The sequence below is a fragment of the Chelon labrosus genome, assembly GCF_963514085.1.
Source record: "Chelon labrosus genome assembly, chromosome: 19".
NCBI classification, from domain to species: domain Eukaryota; kingdom Metazoa; phylum Chordata; class Actinopteri; order Mugiliformes; family Mugilidae; genus Chelon; species Chelon labrosus.
The window spans coordinates 21,200,737-21,220,471 of NC_140352.1; the positions used below are offsets into that span (position 1 = coordinate 21,200,737).

A 19,735-nucleotide genomic window follows, 5' to 3' on the forward strand; every position below is an offset into this window, starting at 1 on the left:
AATTCTTATTAAATATTCAAATCAAGCAACTGGAAGCTTGAGATGGGGGGGTAAGAGGGGTGTTCACACGTGTATTGGAAAAGAAATGGGGTGTTTTAAAAAAGTGATTTAAAAAAGATAATAAATTGATATTAACACATTAACTCGTCTTGGTTTGGTGTGCTTTACTCACACTTCATTGTTATCTTTATTCTAATGATAAAACAGATAATCTGCAGCTAATTAGTTAAAAAATATATCATTTATATCATGTTTTAATATACACCAATCAGCCACAACATTATAACCACTTATAGAAGTACATAACATTGACCATCTTGTGACAATTCAATGTTCTGCTGGGAAACTTTTAGACCTGGCATTCATGTGGATGTTACTTAGACATGTAGCACCCACCTAGACCAGACCAGGCACCCCCACCCCATAGCAATGACACTCCTTGATGGCAGCAGCCATCCCCAGCAGGATGCAGCCTGACACAGACACACACACAAACCCTTTAGGAACAACTCAAAAAAACATGAAGAACAGCACAAGGTGTTGACCTGGCCTCCAAATTCACTAGATCCCAAACTGATCAAGTATCTGTGAGATGATCCACAGAGGCCCCTCCCCTCAACCCATAGGACCCAAAGGCCCCCACTAACAACATTCTGTTGCCAGACACCACAGGACACCCTCAGAAGGCCCATGTCCATTCTCTGATGAGTCACAACTGTTTTGGAGGCACAAGGGAGACCTACACAATATTAGGTCATAATGTTATGCCTGATCGTAAATGCCAATATCAGCTTTTAAAAGGGTGCCATATTTACTGACTTTCTATGCTATTAATTTGAATAAGACATCTAATTAGGTCAACTGTGGCCTTTTTAAACATAATAAATATGTTCTCACCTTTGAGAAGCTGGAAACAGAACAAACACAAGATTTTTGGTCAAACATGATGCAAATCGTCAGTGTTCCTCTCTACTTTTTATGTTGATCAGTTAATTATCAAGATGAAAGAAATACTGACACGTTAAAGTGTCTTATCTTGTCCAATTAACAGTCCAAAAACACATCTAATTTCCAATAATCATCTCATTTTTACATTTTATATGCTGTAAACTATATTTTTTGCTTTGAACTGACTTATATTATTAATCTTTCCTAATATTTTCTTGGTTAATCAGGTCAAATGTTTTAAAAAAAAATACATGTTGACACAATCATAAAATATAATTTCCAATAATCATCTAATTTTCACTTTTGAGAAGCTCGAAACATATTTTTTCCATCATCCATGTTATTTTTCTTGGTTCTGGTCAGAAAAAAATACATGTTGACATATTAAAATGTGTTATCTTGTCCAATTAACGATCAAAAATCACATTCAATTTCCAGTAATCATTTCATTTTCACATTGGAGAAGCTGTGAACAACAATTTTTTGCTTTAAACTGACTTATGTTATTAATCTGTCCTATTATTTTCTAGGTAAAAAAAATAAAATAAAATACATGTTTATATACTGAAGTGTCTCAAAACACCCGTTTAATTTGCAATAAGCATCTAATTTTCACATTACACAAACTATTTTGTTTTTTGATTTTTTTGTTTTTTTGCTTTTAAAGTATCGTACGGACATACTAGTGTCCAATTAACAGTAAAAAAAAAAAGAGAACAACACATTTAATTTCCAATGATGAACACATTTTTACAGCACAGAAGCTGCAAACGACAATTTTTCCCTTAAAATGACTTATATTCTTAATCTTTCCTATTTTTTTCTTGGTTCATCATATCAAAATGTAAAAGAAAACACATGTTTTCATATAAAAGTGTCTCATTTTGTTAATAATCATTAAAATTTTCACATTTGCGGAGCAGTAAACGTCAATTTTTGTTTAAACTCACTTATATTGTTAATGTTTCCTGTTATTTTCTTGGTTAATCAGATCAAAATGTAACACAAAATTAAATGCTTACACATTAAAGTATCTCATCTTTTCCTATTATCAGACAAAAAACATTTAATTTAATTTGCAAAAAAATAAAAAATTTAATTAAAATAAAAAAATAAAAAAATAAAATATTTAGATTGTTACATTTCAGAGCGTGTAAATCTTAACAGTAACTCTGTTTTCTAGTCTTTTCCGGGCTGTTTTTCTTCTCATCTATTGTGTGTCTTTCCTGAGCAGCTATTCGTCCTGTAGCGCTCGTGGCTCTGACATCATTACTTCAGGCTGGAGGCCACCTCCCTTTAAGATGCGTCTGCCGTCTCTCCGCTAATGAAAAGTCATTCCGGCTGTTTTTCTGCGGCGCAGATTTGTTCTGCTTGAGGAAAGCGAGACAGAGAAGAAGAAGAAGAGGGGGGGAGAAAAAAAAAAAAAAGCACCGGAGAGCATTTTGTGTCGGCCGAAAAAACCAGGAAGGAAGGGGAGAGGACGTACTCCGCCGAGAGACGGAAATGAGAGGGGGGTGTCCGAGGAGGAAACCCTATCCCTTTAAGAGCAAGTGGGACATAGCGGTGCGAGAAAAGGAGAGGAGGGGGAGAAGAAAGAGGAATTAAAAAAGAAAAGGAAGAAAGAGACAGGGAGGGAGGAGGGAGAGCGGGCGATAAAAAAAGAAAGATGACATCCTCGCAGCTGAACGGCCGAGGTGGAGCGATAGGCTGCGGCCCGGCGAGAGCGCCGCTCGCCGGGGTCAGAGCTTGAATCCAACAGCGAGGCTTCGACAAACACCCGATTGGCCTAATGGGGGAAATCGGAAAAATAGATTCATAAATTAAAAACAAAGCATGACCTGCTCTGCTGCCAGATATGTTAGAACCCATATTCCTTCTCTTGCGTAACAAAATGCATTAATATCACGTAGGGTTGTTTATTGCTAAAGTGTAATAGTGTGAGACGCGGGTTTTTTTTTTATTTTTTTTTGGTTTTGAATTTTTTTTTTTAAGTAGTTATTGTTGCGTGATGCTGCGTTTGAGTAAGATTAGTGTTAAATCAAATTAAAGTTGGAAACCAAAGTGAGACAGAAGCGGGCCGCTGTTGGACCTGGCCTGCTCCACCACTGCCTGTGTACTGCAGCCTGCATTAGTCAACAGCTGCGTGCATTTTAATTGACAGCACCAGGCTACCTCAATGAGAAAAACATATTTTTGCAGACGACTTTGTTCACGTTTTGTCGAGAGGAATCCGGGAGCCCGTCGCTTCAGCCGCGGGACAGGCGGGCTGGTGTGCGCCTCGATCGTCCGCGGGTCGATCAAAAACCATGCAAAGGCTGCTCTGCTCGATCTCAATCAGGAGCTGACTGTGTAATCTCCATCGCTGTGGCGCAAAATGGATGCTGCCTGGAGCAATTTTCTCTTCCAGGTAGGCTCGCCTCTCTGCCCTCTGCTTCTCTGCTCCCTCTCCCTCTCTTTTTCTCTCTCTCTCTCTCTCTCTCCACGTCTTTCAGTGTGTGGCCCCGCGTCTTGTGTGTCAACCTCAACATGATAATGCTGTGACTTGTGTTTACATTTGGTGATGGCCTTCTTCTTGCTTCTTCAGAGTACTCCCACCCAAAACCAAGTGGAGGGGAGCCTCCAATCAGAGCTCATGCAAGTGCATACGAGTTCTCCCCAGACCCCACCCCCGGAGCACATAGCACAGCCTCCTTCAACTGTGGACACTACTGCTCTCAGTGAGGAACCCCTTCCTGGTGAGGGACACTGCACCGCACACCTGTGGAGTGTTCAGGAAAAGCAGAGTGAATATTACCGTTCATGCACCGATGTCAGTCAGGTGGTGAAATCTCATTGGAGACAGGAGACAGGTGACACTGGAGCTAAGAAATGTCAAAAACAAATATGTGAACCTTGCATTCTAGTGCATTCCTAGTTTAAAATGTTTATTGTAAATGAATCCAAACGTATTTATAGCATGGAACGATTCTACTTTAAAATGAATCTGTTTTATTTTGTGGTCTGTTTTGTTTTTTTTGTTTTTCAAATTCCTCACAGCAGTATTCAAATATTTGATGCTCAAAAAGACGGATCCGGATCCAAAATTTGAATCAAGTCAAACAAAACAAAAACAAATCCAGTTTGTCATGGATTTCATCAATAGGCAAAGAACATGTTGATCTCGAGGTTTAACTGACCACTAAAGGTAGTTATCACCTCACGTTATCGAGCCACGTTAAATCTCATACCACCCGTTTTTACTTCGCCGCCCGACAAAACGATGCAATAATCGGTTTCGTGCTATTTCTGCAAGTGCTGACGTCCGATCAAATTTTAGTTTTCAATCAGACTCGATTAAGCCCTGATGCTAAGTGCCGCTGCAATTAGAGCTGAAGTCGTTTGATAATTAATTCACCAGTCAGTTGAATGACTAAATGAACTGACTGATGGATTCCCTTTGCACTGCCTCCAGTCTATCAGATGTATCAGAACACTTGCTGGTTTCTATTTCTTTCATAATGTGAAAGCGAAATGGATGTCTTGAAGACGCCACTTTTCACTGTTTTCTCAAATTCTTTCAACCGTGAGATCATCATCTTCAGAATAATTGGTTAAAGTAACCGCTACAGGAGCAGCCCTGCACAATGATCATCTCTGATTATAAATGAATATGTTGATCTAATGTTGCTAAGTCATTAAGTACGTAGGGAAAATTGCATTTTGCATTCGTTCTTTGATAAATGACATGTCATTCATCAGTAGTCCTGAAGCCCTATCAGTCCACCCTAGTTATTTCTCTGTTTGGTTCTGCATTACTGTTTAAATGCGTGACTAAACAGTAGTTGCAGTAGCTGCCTCATCTTTGAAACTAACCACTTTCTTTCTCTCTTTCTTCCTTCCTTCCTTCCTTCCTTCCTTCCTTCCTTCCTTCCTGTCTCGCTGGGTGCAGTGAAGCCAGTGTCTCGGCCGACCCGCGTGCAGCACATCTGTGCCATCTGCAACAAGCAGTTCAAGAACAACTACAACCTGCGGCGGCACCAGTCGGTCCACACTGGGGTACGCATGAAGGACAGGGCCAGAGAGCAGGCGGAGGGAGCAAAGGAGGGAGCCACCGGCCAGGTGGTGGTGGCGGCGGCGGCCCCGTCGGCGATGGCGGTGGGGGCCGGAGGGAGGGTGGAGAGGCCCACTGTTCCCCTCTCTCTGCTGCACCTCTCCGCGCCTCCCCCTCTCGCCCCTCCCGGCCTGCTGACGGGCGCCCAGCAGCCCCTCCTGGGTGGTCAGGATGGTGAAGGGGTTGCCATGCCAAACATGATGGCTAGTGTTAACCCTCATGCTCCGCCTCCTGCTGCTGTCGTCATGGCCACAGGGGCGACAGTACAGGTGGGTCAGGGCCTTGTGGAGATGGCTGTCGTCAACCCCAAACCTTCAAGCATGTTGTTTCTTAAGCTGCCTGGCCACAGGGATGGTTAAGCCATCTTCTCTTACTCTGGGACTTGAAATCAGCTGCTGCGTGACAGCTGCTTCACATCAGACTGAAAAATCTCCTGTGTGTTAAATTTTATAAGACGTCCGTGAACAGTAATCGGTTCAGGGGCCGGTAAATTCCATCCCGGTGTTTGGCACTGGTCCCCAGTTTGAGAAACACTGTGCTAGAAGCCCCCCGTGCTCCCCTGCATGTTCTCTGTTACACAAACAGTGTGAAAGCAGATGAAGTCTGTAGTGGAAAGTATTTCATCTAACATCAGTTAATTGGCAAAATATCTGTGAGTTTGCATGTTTTATAAAAAAAAAAAAAAAAAAATCCAAAAAAAGGATGTTAACATAGTTGAATGTGTTTCCTTTTGTGTTATTCTGCACTGAAAATACTTCACATCTGAACTCTGTAGTGTGTTTATCTGCTTGTCTCAGCGGCCCACAAACCCCAACCCCAACCCCGTGAGGAAAAACCACGCCTGCGAGACTTGCGGGAAGGCCTTCCGGGACGTTTACCACCTCAACCGCCACCGCCTGTCCCACTCAGACGAGAAGCCTTTCTCCTGTCCCATCTGCCAGCAGCGCTTCAAGAGGAAGGACCGCATGAGCCACCATGTGCGCTCCCACCAGGGCGGCGTGGAAAAACCCTACATCTGCCCCCACTGCGGCAAGGCTTTCTCCAGGTGAGACTGCGGAGGAAGCGCTCCCAGACCTTCAGCTCAGAAGTGAAGCGTCTCCTGTGCTAATACGCCACCGTGTTTCTCTTTCCTTAAAGGCCGGACCATCTCAACAGCCACGTCAGACAGGTGCACTCCTCGGAGCGACCCTTCAAATGCCCCGTACGTCATGTTTACATTGTTTCATTGCCTCGCTTATTATTGCAGCCACATTCACGGTGTTCCCGATAATTCAAGGTTAATGGGTTGTACAGTCGGTATCTTCAGCTGCCTCGCACTGATATCTGCTGACATGGGTAAATGAACGCTGAGAACATCACCATGGAAATTGATCTTTAAGTACATATCTGTTTGAGGCAGAGAGCGTGCAGCTGGTGGCTCGTTGTATTTGCACTGTAATTGTTATGTTTACATGCAGCATCTCAGGGCTGGGTATTTGCACGAGCAGCGCGAACATGCTTCATCACATACTGCACGTTTCATAAAAACATATGTCGTGTTTTTCCACAAAGAGCAGCGCAACATCGACTGTCATATATTGGGTCTTAAAGACGAGTTGACACACAGTTCTCTATATTTATTTTTGCCGTTATGCCGTTTCTCTATAATCCTGCATTTTTTCCCCATCTTTTTTTCCCCCAGACTTGTGAGTCCAGCTTTGCTACGAAGGATCGCTTGCGTGCGCATATGATTCGCCACGAGGAGAAGGTGCCCTGCCACATCTGCGGGAAGCTCCTGTCCGCCGCTTACATCACAGACCACATGAGGGTGCACAACCAGTCGCAGCACCACGCCTGCCATCTCTGTAACCGCAGTAAGTGCCGCCGCTGATAAATACAGATGCAGACTGTACATAAAACTGGAATCAGGACTAAAGACGTTGGATCTCGCGTACAGCAGCTTAAGGCGGCAACTATGACCCACAGTGTCCTCAGCCTGAGTTCAGCTGGTAGCTGCTTTGCCGCTGCTTTTAGTTTCTTCATGCCTCTCTCTCTCTCTCTTGCACTGTGCAGTAAAGGCTGTTAGTCTATGTAGCGTTGTAACTGTTTCTCGATTGAGTGCAGTAGCAGCAGGTTACCTGTAAAACCCCACAGTGATAATGGGTCTGGAGAAGGTTTCTGAGAAATGGACTGACACAGTGAGGTGTAACGTGGTAATTGGGGAGCTTTACAGACATTCAGGATCCAAGAACTTTATTTTCCTTGTGTACTTGCAAGGAAATTGCAATTGTGTCAAACATGAATGCATTTAATTTGACACCTATGTACAAAGAAATAAAATAAAACAGAAAAATAAAGCATCAGCAGTGATAAGTGCCTGGTATGGGGACTGTGTTAACTTTAAATTGAGCCAGGCCAGATTCCTGACTTAATGAGAAGCTAAACCAAGAATTGTTTAAAGAGTACTTCCCAAAATATCAGACTATTGACATGAGGTGCTGATCCATTACATCCATATTTATAGATTTTATTGTCTTCCTTCTTCAGGCCATGGATTTCTAACTTATTAGTTGCCTTTTAAAACACTTGAGTCACATTTGGACTGTTGTTCACCTAACATCAGACTTCACTTGATAACGCTGAGGCTTTCTCGGTTAACTGCATTGTTTTAAATGTACTTTGAGGGCTGCTAAACTAACTCCTGGCTCTCCTCTCGCCCCGCAGGCTTCACCACACTGACGTACCTTCGAGTCCACGCCCAGAAGCACCACGGCCAGGAGTGGAAGGACAGCCCCGGGGGCTTCGGCGGCACCACCTCAGGCGGCGTGCTCGTCTGCCACTTGTGCGGCGTCCACTGCAAGACGCCCACCCAGCTCCAGGGCCACATGGGCACCCACGGCAACAACCAGGGTGCCCCGAGCCCCATCACCTCCAACGTGGCCGCCAGCAGCTCGATCTCCCTTACCAACATGGTGACACCACCGACTGTCTATGTCACTAGTAACCTGCTCGTCACAGACTGCTCTAGCATTGCGGCTCCACAGTCCCACAGTTAGCAGTAGGGAGCTCGGCAGCAATAACCTCAGTCCCTTAGCAGAGGGCAAGGTTAGAGAAGGTTGGAGTTACTCGTAGATGCTGACCCAGTTTCAGTTTTGTCACTTATACTGTTGGTAAGGTTAGGATGAAGGGTGGGGGAGGTTAAGACCAGCCAACGCTCAAACGGAGAATCACCTCCGGGCTGCAGAGCTGGAGCACCGGAGAAAAAGTTTATTAAGAGAGGACTGAAGTCATGACAAGAAGGACTTTGTGACTTCAGCAGGTCCACTGACACTAACGACAAAAATGGATGTGTTGTCCAAATATCCCGGAATGCTCTCGTGCATTTAAGACTCCAGTGAAACTGTGGTATTGTGAGCATCTACTGTATTACTCTATCCTCTCTCTCTCTCTCTCTCTCTCTGCCCTGTCCCTCCCCTCAACCCTGGCATCGGCTGCTCTCTGCAAGTGCACCAAGTACTGTATATCTCACACCAGCTCTGATCTTACCTCCATTTTGCAGCTCACTTACTAAGAATCCAAATGGCTTGCGTTAAGAAGTAGCAGGGAAAGAATAACTATCGGGAAAAAAAAAAAAAAAAAAAAAACATAGAAGGGAAGATGTGTGTTTGGGTGTGCGTAAGTCTGGGCTCCTCTCGCATGTTAGCTCGTTTGATCACAAAGTTAGGATTTGATTTGAAGCCGTGATGCTAGTTTTTTAAGTCTATCTAATTGTGGGATGTCTAGAGATGAAGACAGAAGACCACACATGCTGTGGTCGGCGTGGAATTGTAGGATGTACTTGTTCATTCGTTTCCTAAAGGTACCGAGATAAGAGGAGAGTTGCGTTCAGGAGCGTCAAGCACCTTAAATCGTTATCATTGGATTCAGTAAGGATCAAAATGGGGTTGGAGATTTCTTGGATTTTTCTTGCTCTGAGTCTTCCTCTCTGGGTCTGGCCTTTTTTTTTTCTTTTCTCTCTTTTTTTTTTTTTTTTTTTTAATAAATAAAAAAAAAGAAACAACAGCTAATCAACACTAGAGCTTCTGACATGGCGATTCTTGCACCTGAGGTCTACCTTTTGCATGGAAACAAGCTAGCTCAGTCATGCTTATTGTTATGGAGCTGTCATGGCAAAAGAAACTTTTAGCAGTTCCACTAAGTTAGTTGGCTGTAAACAATGATATTTATAAAAGTGTTGATTTTATTCGGATATTTTCAACATCATTGGCCATTCATTTGATTGTAACCGTCATTGCCATAGTCCTTTGTTTTTCTCTATATGTACCAGTCCATTGAGTGAAACTTATGCATTAGATTTAGTCATTGAACTCTCTGTATAGCACATAATGTTTTTGAGCGCAAGTCATTACCATTCTGCATTAATCATGTGAAGAATGCTCACTTGTTCATTGGATTGTTTGATTGATTTGAGTTCTATTGTGAGTGATTTGTGGAGTCGAAAGGGCTTATAACGTCATAAGTCAGGCAAAGAAGTACAACGGGAGGTCGACGACGCCACTCGGTATGCTGTAAACAAATCCTGGTTTTGTACTGGAGTGCTCTTTTCAGTTTTGTGTTGATATGTTACCTTGGAATTTGTAGTTGTTTCTTTCTTCCTTTTCTTTCTTTAAAAAAAAAAAATGTGTTCTTCCTGTTGAGAAAATTAGTGATTTATTACCATTTAATTTTAGCTTTTCTCCATTACACTAAGAAAAAAAAAATAATAATAATACCTCTACTCTAGGATTCTGTACAGCTCTTGTGATACATCTTAATGCCTTATCGTACTCAACTGCATTTTAATTCTTTTACGATAAAATATTTCAAATCTTAGTCATGGATTCATTAAGAATATTAATGGGATGTATTTATATTTATATTTTTATATTTCTCAACAGTATGCATGTCTAAAAGGTTGTTAGAGCAAAAAAAAAAAATCAATGATGCTTACTACAGTCATAAATATTATGTTATTTTGTAGATGAAGTAGAGATCATGTTATTATTTTGTAATTTGGACAATTTAAAGTAAAAAGAGTAAACAGGCTTTGCTTTGTGTGCTGATCTTTTCCCCTACGCCAACAGAGGTGATTAAAGAACTACAGAAAACATGACCCAGACTGCAACATGCACGGACAAAGGGAAAACATGAACGTGATAGAATGACAATTTAAACCAAAGATGGGTTCCCAGGCAGTCGTTCATCCTGGATGTAGTATTTGTCCAGCCACATGGTTGAGTTGCAAGTGACTCTGCGAACCAGATATACATTACACAGTCATTCATCCACCTTAACTGTGACACAACATGGCTTAGACAAGTGCAACTGGGCGTATTTAGTTTTCTTGATGACGTTTCACCACTCATCCAAACAGCCTTTTCATTTCTAAATCGCCAGTGGAGATTTTTAGTTTTTATTAGGAACATCATTAGGTGGTACCTGAAACTCACATGACTCAGGTCTGTCAGCGACCCCATACTCACCTGTAACCTTAAATTTAATACCCAGATACCTACAGTAGAAAATGGTGTTTCAGACCTATCTGACAGTTGAACACCACCTGTGCCAAGTAACATGAAGCTGACTTCCCAATCAGATTAATGACAATATTAAAATCAAGTGGCTTTGTTACGTGTGTCTGGCATGTCTGTTCATTTGTCCCTGGGTTGTCAGCCTTATTGATGTTTTTTTATTTCAGCCTATAAGTATGTGGCCACTCCAGTTCTTTAACTACAAAAAAATAAAAACCGTGTTCTACGTACTGATTTAAAAATGTGGCATGTACAAAGACTGTGAGAATGGGAAAAAAAAAGCTTCAGCTTCATCTGATCATTTGCATGCAGTTAGGTCCATACATGTTTGGGTTGACTGAGATTTAGTCAAAACATTTTCGAGTTGTAGTTACATAATGAATACAAGATTAGAGTGAGTACTCTCAGCTTTACCTGAGGGTATTCAGAACCAAATTGGATAAAGGATTTAGGAATTACAACTATTTTTATCCACAGCCCACTATTTTCAGGGACTAAAAATGATGGGACAGGGGACTCAAAATTCCAATCTATTCCATAGCCAGATGACGACCAATGAACAAACAATTGAAGACAGTCACAGTGAAGGCCCGGCAAAGCATCTAAAAGGAGGAAATCTGTTTATTGGTAATGTCCAGGAGTTGTAATGCCAACACCTTTCCTCCAGTTTGGATGTGAGTACCTTCAATTTGAAGCAGATACTTTGCACTTTTGTGGACTAAAGATGCCTGCAGAGAGCGGTAAAGACTGCTGAGAGGATCACCAGGACTCCACTCCCCTCTCTGCAGAGCATCCACAAGCACAGAGTCCGCAGGAGAGCTGCCTCCAACACTAAGGACCCCACCCACCCCCAACACGGACCGTTCAACGGAGGTACAGCAGTGTGAAATGTAGGACCTCGAGACTGAAGGAGTCCTTCTTCCCCACTGCCATCAGACTCATAAACAGTTGACAGGAGGCTAGAGTCATGGACTAAAAACATGGACTACTTAATGCCATATAATGCACTGTTCACTTTTCAGCTTCGTTGTTTACATTCTCATTTGTACATTGATATTTACACTAGTTATTTTGTATTGTATGTATCTTATTTTGTATTTCTACAATTTTTTTTAATACTGGCATTTGGGCGGACGGCAAAAGAAGAATTTCATTGTACACAGGAAAACATGTTTCTACACTGTGCACATGACAGTAAACTCTTTGATTCTTGAATCTTTAAGTCCATGTTTATTACATAACTATAACTTGAATATGTATTGATAAACAGGCAAAAAGCAAACTTTTAACTAAAAACATCTATTAAGGTCTATTAAATATGAACTAGTCACAGAGACGCACAATAACGTGATCATTTCCTAACTGTGAACAGCAGAAAGTCATATTAGACAGTGTAAATGAGTGAGTAAATTCAGTGAGTACCCGTGTCATTTCTTAAAGTGTGATGCGCTGTGCAGTCACGACCATGAACACTATTTCTCCTTCCACACATCAACAGTGATCAATAATCATTCCCCCACAGCCACAACAGAACTCATCATCATGCAGCCTAAATACACAGCAGAGGAATCCTGCAGAAACACATGACACATGTTTGATCAAGGGCACAACTCTCTCTCTGTTTCTTCTTTCTCCAGTCTGCTCCAATCTACTCCACTTATTTTGCTCCGATTGTGTTATCAGTATCACAATATAGCAAAGTAGAAAACAACAAGTTCAGACATGTACTTCACATATTGTTCAGTTCAATTCAATTTTATTTATATAGCGTCAATAACAACACAGAGTGTCTCCGTTTGATTGTTCTGTGCTGACATGCAGGAACACACTAACTAAACTTCCTTTGCTACACTTGTAGAAGTTGTAATTTATGGCAACGTTTGATTCAGTTTCACACTCAAGACAAGGCTGCTCCTATTCCAGCATCAGAGCCGCATGTCCGGTGACTATAACTGTAACGGTGCACATAATTAAATTGGTCTTGTTTAATTGTGGTTCAACTACACAACGCTACACTGTAAAAACTTTTAATAGAAATTTTCAAGCGTTCCTTGCTAGTCATGAACTGTTTTACAGTTTTAAAATATTTCTTATTAAGTAGGCTACCACATCTTGTTAAATCTGATAAGGAACATTTATATATGCCTATATTATGCAACTTTATTAATCATTAATAAATAAAAAAAATGAACACAAACAATTTTGGGGGTTGCCAGGTTGTAAAAATGTCCATATAATTGTATTTAGCTGAAAGGTCATATATCTAATTATAAAACTAATTTGAGTGTATGTCACCTTTTGTATTTTTCCATCACAGCTTTGCATGTGTCTGCATGTGCGTGTACTGCAGTTAACCAGGAGATATTCCACTGACTGATGTTCCAGATTTTTCCATATGTGCAAGCCACTAAAAGGACAGAGCTGGGCTGTCTTCACACAGCTTGAACAAAGCGCCATTGATTGTCCTCTAATCTGCAAGACTCCATATCAAGGGTGCAAAGGCTGCAAACTGCTAGGACCACGGTATGACAGACCAAGCATATCTGATAGTATTTAGTTAAGGACTGACGATTGATTCATTTATTTTGCAGTTCAAAGGTCAATGATTTCTCTTAGCCTTTACTGACACAGATGGCGTAATGACTTTGCATCCATCTGTCTGTTAAATCTTTTCAAGTGCTTACAGTAAATGAATGAATTAAATATGAAGGGTTCTTTAATGAGCATGTAATCACTATGGAACAACGGGGGATAGATGGCCTCCTCATGTGGGATTAATTCCACGTTTTCCAGCATATAAAACAAGTTTCTCAAAATCACATTTAAATGCTGTGCTGTGAGTGGTGCACATTTCTCGTCATGACACTGGCTGCTGTCTGGACCTGTAGGAACTAGCTGGCGCAGCAGTCCACAGTATTGAGTCAACGTTGCATCTGGGAGGCTGAGGCAGCGGCATCACTGGCGTGCTGTTGCGAGACAGATGAGATGACATAGCGGCTGGACCAGCTAGCGTTACCTTGACACCTGGAACCGGTCCGTGTCTTTTCGACGGCTTAACGTGTTTTAATTAGACAACACCACTTTGCCCTACGCTGGCGACAACGCAAGCTTGTCGCCGATGCTCTCGGTGAGCTGCCCTCGCAAAGATTTTGATCCAAGTTGCTGCAAGCTAGCGTTAGCCCGCTGCTGCTACACTTCAGACATTGAAGTGGCCACATAAACATGCGGATCATCGAGGCGGAGACCCCTGGGATATCTCTAACGTTAAACGCTTGCTGCAGGACACGACTTTCAACTGGCCGCTGACTGGACTCCGCAGAGTGGCCGTGTAAGCGTTTTGTTGTTTCCCATCTATTCTCAACATGTGCAAACTCCGATCCGTTAGCCACGGTTAACGTTCAATAGGTCGGCTAGCTTAGAGGCTAACGCTAAGTGCTACAAACAAATACCAAGCTAACAAAATAGTTAAACGTCATCTTGTCGTCTTCGCGAATAAGCAACGAAACACGGGCAGTGTCACATCCAGTTGTTAGCTCTCATTTTTAGGTGTCATAATCTTGCTAACTGTTGGTAGTTGAATTTGGTCCAAACGAAACGGTCGCTAACTAAAGCAGCGGTGACTTAACTGCTGTTGCTACATTAGGGGAGATGCTAAGGCTAGCTAACGCCGCTAGCGTCATTGTTAGCATTCAACAGCGCAGACGGTTGGTCATGCCTACCAAGACGAGGAATGGCATTCACCGTTAGCTATATTTACTCACTGAAGCTACAGACATGTATATTGGCTGACCCAGTTTTTTTTTTTTTTTTTTTACAACACACTGCCAACAAAATCACAGTAGTTAAGTTTAACTTACGTGTAGCTTTGTTAGCTTAACTAGCTCGTGAAATTGATGCAAAGCGTTCTATATGGCTAAATATAGCGGTAGTTCAGGACCAAGTGAAATTGAATTTGATGTGTGCCGTCTGATTCTTTATTACTTGATTTCCCCCAGGTTTGCTTAAGATAACGTTAAAATTGTCGGCTTGAGTAGCTCCAGTAACGTTTAAGAGTGGGTTATTTATATGTCAAACCACAACTGTTCTCAATTTGCTTCTTTGGGTTAGCTACCCACAAAAGCTTAACCAGTCCACCCCAGACAGGTGACATCGGCTAACGGTTGTTGCCAGGAAATATTAAGCACCAGCTGCACCATGCAGTGTCAATATTTTTCGACGTTCGGGATTTTAAAATAGCGCAATGCGTATTCTGCTAATGGACTTCAACTTTTTAATGAGTCAGCTAGTCCAGTGTAAGTAAGCAAAGTGCAAAACCGCATGGTAGTGCCACATGGTTGCCCTAGGAATAAATGGGAAAGTGAATGACGCTTACAATGTCATCAGATGGACAGGGTAGCGTGGTGCACAAAGGGGCATTGTATCTGATAATCTGACACTGTACTCAGCAGCTGTATAGTTTCTCTGCTTTCAGTCCAAAGCACTGACCTCTTTCACCTTTAATATAAGCCTGTTTTCCCCCCACGTCTCGCCTCTCTGCAGCTGTTCTGTGAAGCTAGAATAATATGCTGCCACATGTGTTGGACTTTGATAGTGTGCTTTGTTTGTTATCTTAGCAAGAGCAGCCAAATACATGCAGAGGGAGTTGCCATTAGATCAATATGAACTTTTGATGTTCTGTGTGTGTTTATTTTTCTTTGACAGAGGGGAGAGAGAGCGACGGATCTCGAGGACCAGATTGCCTGCTGAACTTTTTGCCTCTCGCACAGATCATCAGGGACCATGCTGACCATCCTAGCTGCTGGGTCTGTGTTCTTTCCTGGCCTTTTCCTGCTGTCCAAACAATGCTTGAAATCCATCCCAGCGCTGAGATGGAGCGAAGGAGATGCAGTCATTGTATCAGCCAGGTTAGATCTGCTGACATGTTTTACTTTCATTATGGTCTTGATACTCAGCATTCTCACTTTTTATTTAAACTGTCTTGAACTAAAATTGTCATTAAGAAGTCTTGATTAGTAGGTTGTTGTTATGTCAGTTATATCATCTTACCTAGTACTTTCAGCAGTACTAGTTCTACATAAAATGAGAAGAAAACTATTTTCTTGCCATGTGTTAAGACGGTACAAAAGCTTTCACCACACTGGCTGACTAGAAATATATTGTTTACTGTGTATTTGTCATTCTCTGATCTCAGGTTGGTGTCCTCAGTTCAGGCAGTCATGGCTTCTTCAGCTGGCTACATAATTTCTTCATCTTGTAAAGATGTCCTCGAGGACCAGTAAGTCAAGAAATGCATCACTGTAATATACAGTGTAATAATCCTGCCTGTCCTGTAGTTCAATGTCTGTAACAATTTAGTCATGATTTGTCATGTCCACATTTTAGAATCTTCCTAAAGCTACCCAAAGCATTTTTTTTTTGGATTGCAGAGGGGACAAGATGTTCTTTGTTTTTATAGATTACGTATGGCAAATTGTGTTTTAGCTACAACTGGCAAACAGAATTGGAGAAGTTATGTTCTGGCTGTTAATTACACTTCTCACACTGTTTAATAAAACGCTGATTCCCTCTTTTGTTTTTAAAGCCGGCTTTTCTTCCTTTTCACGCAGGCACTGGCTCACTAGCACTTACATCATGTTCGCTGTTCCCTACTTCGTGTATGACATCTACGCAATGTTCATGTGCTACTGGTACAAGCTCCGGGTCAAAGGGCACGAGGAGGCCTCGGCGGCACCCCAGCACATGCGCTCGGCACTGACCAGCTACTTGCGTCGCGAGTTCCTCATGGTGCTGCACCATGTTGTCATGGTCACCGTCTGCTTCCCCGTCTCTGTGGTAACTGTCACACACTGCTCTTTCTGAGCTGAGATTTTATTGAGGCTGGAAATGAACAACACTGAATCGTCTATTTGCAATTACCCGCACTTTGATGTCTTTGTCATTTCTAAAAGGACATTGTGGATAAAGGGAAATTGTGCCAGTTTTTGCTTCTTCTTTTCAAAGTAAAACAAACTACAACAATAGATGGCTTAATGTATTCAGTGTGAAGGTGCACTAAGTGGTGTTAGAAAGTAGTGTTTGAAATACATTATGTTTCTAAAATAGCTGCAGCTAAGGTCATCTTTACACTCTGTTAATCTTCTAGATATTCTGTTGACGCAAATGATTCTGAGATGACTGATTTTTAGAATAGGTGCTAGTTCATTTCCTGTCGATTGATGCCTAGACCAGTTTGTCAACTGTTGCAGTGCGTCATAGACGTGTATGTAATCGTAATTTAGATGCGTTGTATAATATCGTTTATACCTGCACTTATTAAAGCTTTCATTCATTTTTGAATAATCTTTATTTCTATACTAACCCTCTTTTTGGGAGAAGTTGCAAGCCAACACCGTATTCCTCAATGTACCCGGTGCACTGTTAACCCAAGAGTTAATGGAGTCAAAGGGGTATTTGTTGAAGATATGCCTAAAAGTCCAGAAGGTCACAAAATTGCAATCTGGACAAATTCTCAACCTCCTTTTCTCTCTCTAGTTCTGGCGACAAGGAAGGGGAGATTATTTCCAGGGTATAATGTTCATGGCTGAGCTCAGCACTCCATCTGTCTGCTTAGGAAAAATACTCATCCAGGTAAGAGTCTTGGTTTAGCCCGAGGGAATAATTTGACGCACTGTTGCATGTGCATGTGTCACGCTTATTTCTTCTGCACTTTTGTTTTTTTCTCCCTTTCATTTCGTTGGAAAATATATTTCCCAGCATGCTGCTTGTTGGTGCCACTCAGCTTCTGTCAGCTGTGTCTTACTTGAACAGCACTGTCAGAAACATCAGTCTTTAATTGGTAACACGGTTTGCTTGAATACATGCCGTAGGAGTTGCACCCCCACCCCCACCCCGTATTTGTCATAGGTTTGTGTGGATGTGCACACACAATGTCCGGGTGAAGGTTGCCCCTCCACTGCTTTATGCTCGGTCCCCCCACTGAGGCTCCCACAGCTGTTGGCCTCTGAATATAGCCCCTAGTATTTAGACGGGATATTCAGCGGATACAATATCAGCTTGTCCTTCTACCCTCTATCTCTTTGCACCCCGCCCCTCCCATCCCTGACAACAGCGCATGTGGACGTTTGATAAACAACAAAAGCTGTGGCCTCACAGACTTCCCCCTCTTATAGAATGGAAAAAAAGGAAACAATAACCTGAAATAAAAGAGCATTTATTGCGATGTAGAATAAGCAAGAGGAAAATGTGCGCTTATGCTCAGTGTTATCTCACTGGAGCAGGTTCAAGATAAAACTTTAGCTTTAAACAAATGAGAACGGGGGGGAATAAAGGGCTGCTGCACTGACACAATGTCCTGTCTCCTGTAGAAATCAGCCAGTATCCAACCAGCAGCATGTCACACTGTGCTCGCCACATGTTCAGTCCATGCTGATAGTATTAACGGATGTAACAATATTAGAAATAACGGTATAACGTCAGCTTTTACCAAACTGTTCCGCCTGCCTCTCTTTCTCTGTTTTTTTTCTGCTCTCAGTACAAACAGCAACACACTATCCTGCACAAAGTGAATGGGGCTCTTATGCTGATCACTTTTTTCATCTGTCGAGTCCTACTCTTCCCTTACCTCTACTACGTCTATGGAAGGTATGTCTTTCTTTCCATCTCTGTTCTGCAGTCTCGCCAGTCTGGGGTCAGTAACTTGCTACTTGATCTCTGTCTTGGATTATGGAAGTAGCATTCAGAACATGTGCCTAAAGTCCTTTATACCTCCAGGTACGCGTCCATTCCCTTCCACATGGTCCCCCTGTCGGTCCCCTGGCACTGTAACCTCGGTGCTGCCCTGCTCATGGCACCCCAGCTCTACTGGTTCTCCCTCATTTGCAGGGGCGCCCTGCGACTGTTCTTGGGCACCTCCCGCTCTCAAAGACCACGCGCAGCCACGGCTGCCGCTAAGGATCGCCAGACGGATGGCAACGCACTGCCCCAGCCTGCCAATGGCTACAGCACGCGCTCCACAGAGCCCGAGCTGGCCACTCACTGAGAAGAGTGGAGTGGAGGGGAGGGCGGGGAGGGAAGGAAGGCGAATGTACCAATGAGTCTGTAAAGGAAGGAAAGCTATGAGGGAAAAGACTTGAAACAAGTCAAGGCAGTGGCCTCAAAGAGCGCTGGAGTGTTTGTAGCCAGTAAACGGCTAAATATTTGGTCCCTGGCCATCAAATACTTCAGCTTCTTAGTTTGTAGGAAATAAACGGAGTGTTAGCGCACTCAGTATTTAAGATGTCATCAGGCACTGTGACAGATAGGAACATGCACTGACCTGAGAGGAATTTGCCTGGATGTATAGCAAGCATAGGTGGCTATTTCCCTCATGTAGATCAAATTCAGTCCGCTCTGCCTCACGGTATAGGAAGAGCAGGAACATAGGAATGTATTATATTGTATGTTAGTATGTTTGCTGTAGATGGAAGGCCTGATTCAGTTTAGTAATGAAGACGACCTTCAAAAAAAGAAAAAAATCCCGGCTAAGCAGTATTTTGACTTGTTAGTGTTTATTATCTGTATCCTCTATGTAGTCACTGTCACTCTAACAAAATGTAACCAACCTGCAGACTGACTCATCTTTAGAAGGGAGATAATCTCGTAAGACTGTATTCTGCTGCCTTATCCCTTTTTCCCCATTCTTTGCAGTTTCTTTACCTTTTTATTTCTACCCTGGAAGATGAAGAAAGAAGAGGCTCACCTCGGACTGAAACCCGTGACGGTTGTACATAGCAGATGTAAAATTGTCCTCTCCGTGTCAGTATTAGGTCATTGTTGATTTTGTTTTATTTTTTTTTTAGCGTTTGTCTCATTACTGCATCTGACTATTTTTAACAAAGACATTTCAGCATTAAGATACAAACATTTCACTTACAGCTTAGTGTACGCAAACACCCCTAAATGTGTGGCAGTGTTTCTTGTTTCAGTGTAGATATGACTTCATTCCATTTACTGGTGTCACTAATTTTTTAGCACTCAAGGATCTGATGCACAGAGGCAGTTGCTTTAAGCTAGATTTGTGTGTTTTGTGTTTGTTTTTTATTTTTTTGTTTGGTGCTGGTGTAAATGTCCAAATATCCATTTTCTTGGCAGAAATCTTTCACAAAGGGAT

The 19,735-nt window shown here is 42.3% G+C and overlaps 2 protein-coding genes across 5 annotated transcripts; both read left to right on the plus strand.

Annotated features, from left to right (window-relative positions):
* The first annotated feature begins 3,213 nt into the window (after positions 1 to 3,213).
* On the plus strand, positions 3,214 to 9,788 carry mazb (MYC-associated zinc finger protein b (purine-binding transcription factor)). 4 transcript variants are annotated; one of them, XM_084567823.1, is made up of 7 exons: positions 3,214 to 3,355; positions 3,533 to 3,797; positions 4,877 to 5,307; positions 5,836 to 6,083; positions 6,176 to 6,239; positions 6,720 to 6,891; positions 7,742 to 9,788. In XM_084567823.1, the coding sequence occupies exons 1-7, from the start codon at positions 3,323 to 3,325 to the stop codon at positions 8,071 to 8,073; spliced, it is 1,545 nt and encodes a 514-aa protein (XP_084423949.1). In that variant the 5' UTR covers positions 3,214 to 3,322; the 3' UTR covers positions 8,074 to 9,788. The 4 variants fall into 4 exon arrangements, with proteins under 4 accessions (XP_084423949.1, XP_084423951.1, XP_084423950.1 ...); XM_084567825.1 differs by having other exon boundaries at positions 4,877 to 4,983; XM_084567824.1 differs by having other exon boundaries at positions 3,533 to 3,683.
* Positions 9,789 to 13,114: 3,326 nt separating this feature from the next.
* tlcd3bb (TLC domain containing 3Bb) lies at positions 13,115 to 18,647 on the plus strand. Its single transcript, XM_084568314.1, has 7 exons — positions 13,115 to 13,915; positions 15,289 to 15,491; positions 15,779 to 15,862; positions 16,194 to 16,419; positions 17,119 to 17,214; positions 18,119 to 18,228; positions 18,358 to 18,647. Exons 2-7 carry the CDS (start codon positions 15,367 to 15,369, stop codon positions 18,623 to 18,625), a joined length of 909 nt encoding a protein of 302 aa, XP_084424440.1. The 5' UTR covers positions 13,115 to 13,915; positions 15,289 to 15,366; the 3' UTR covers positions 18,626 to 18,647.
* Positions 18,648 to 19,735: the final 1,088 nt, after the last annotated feature.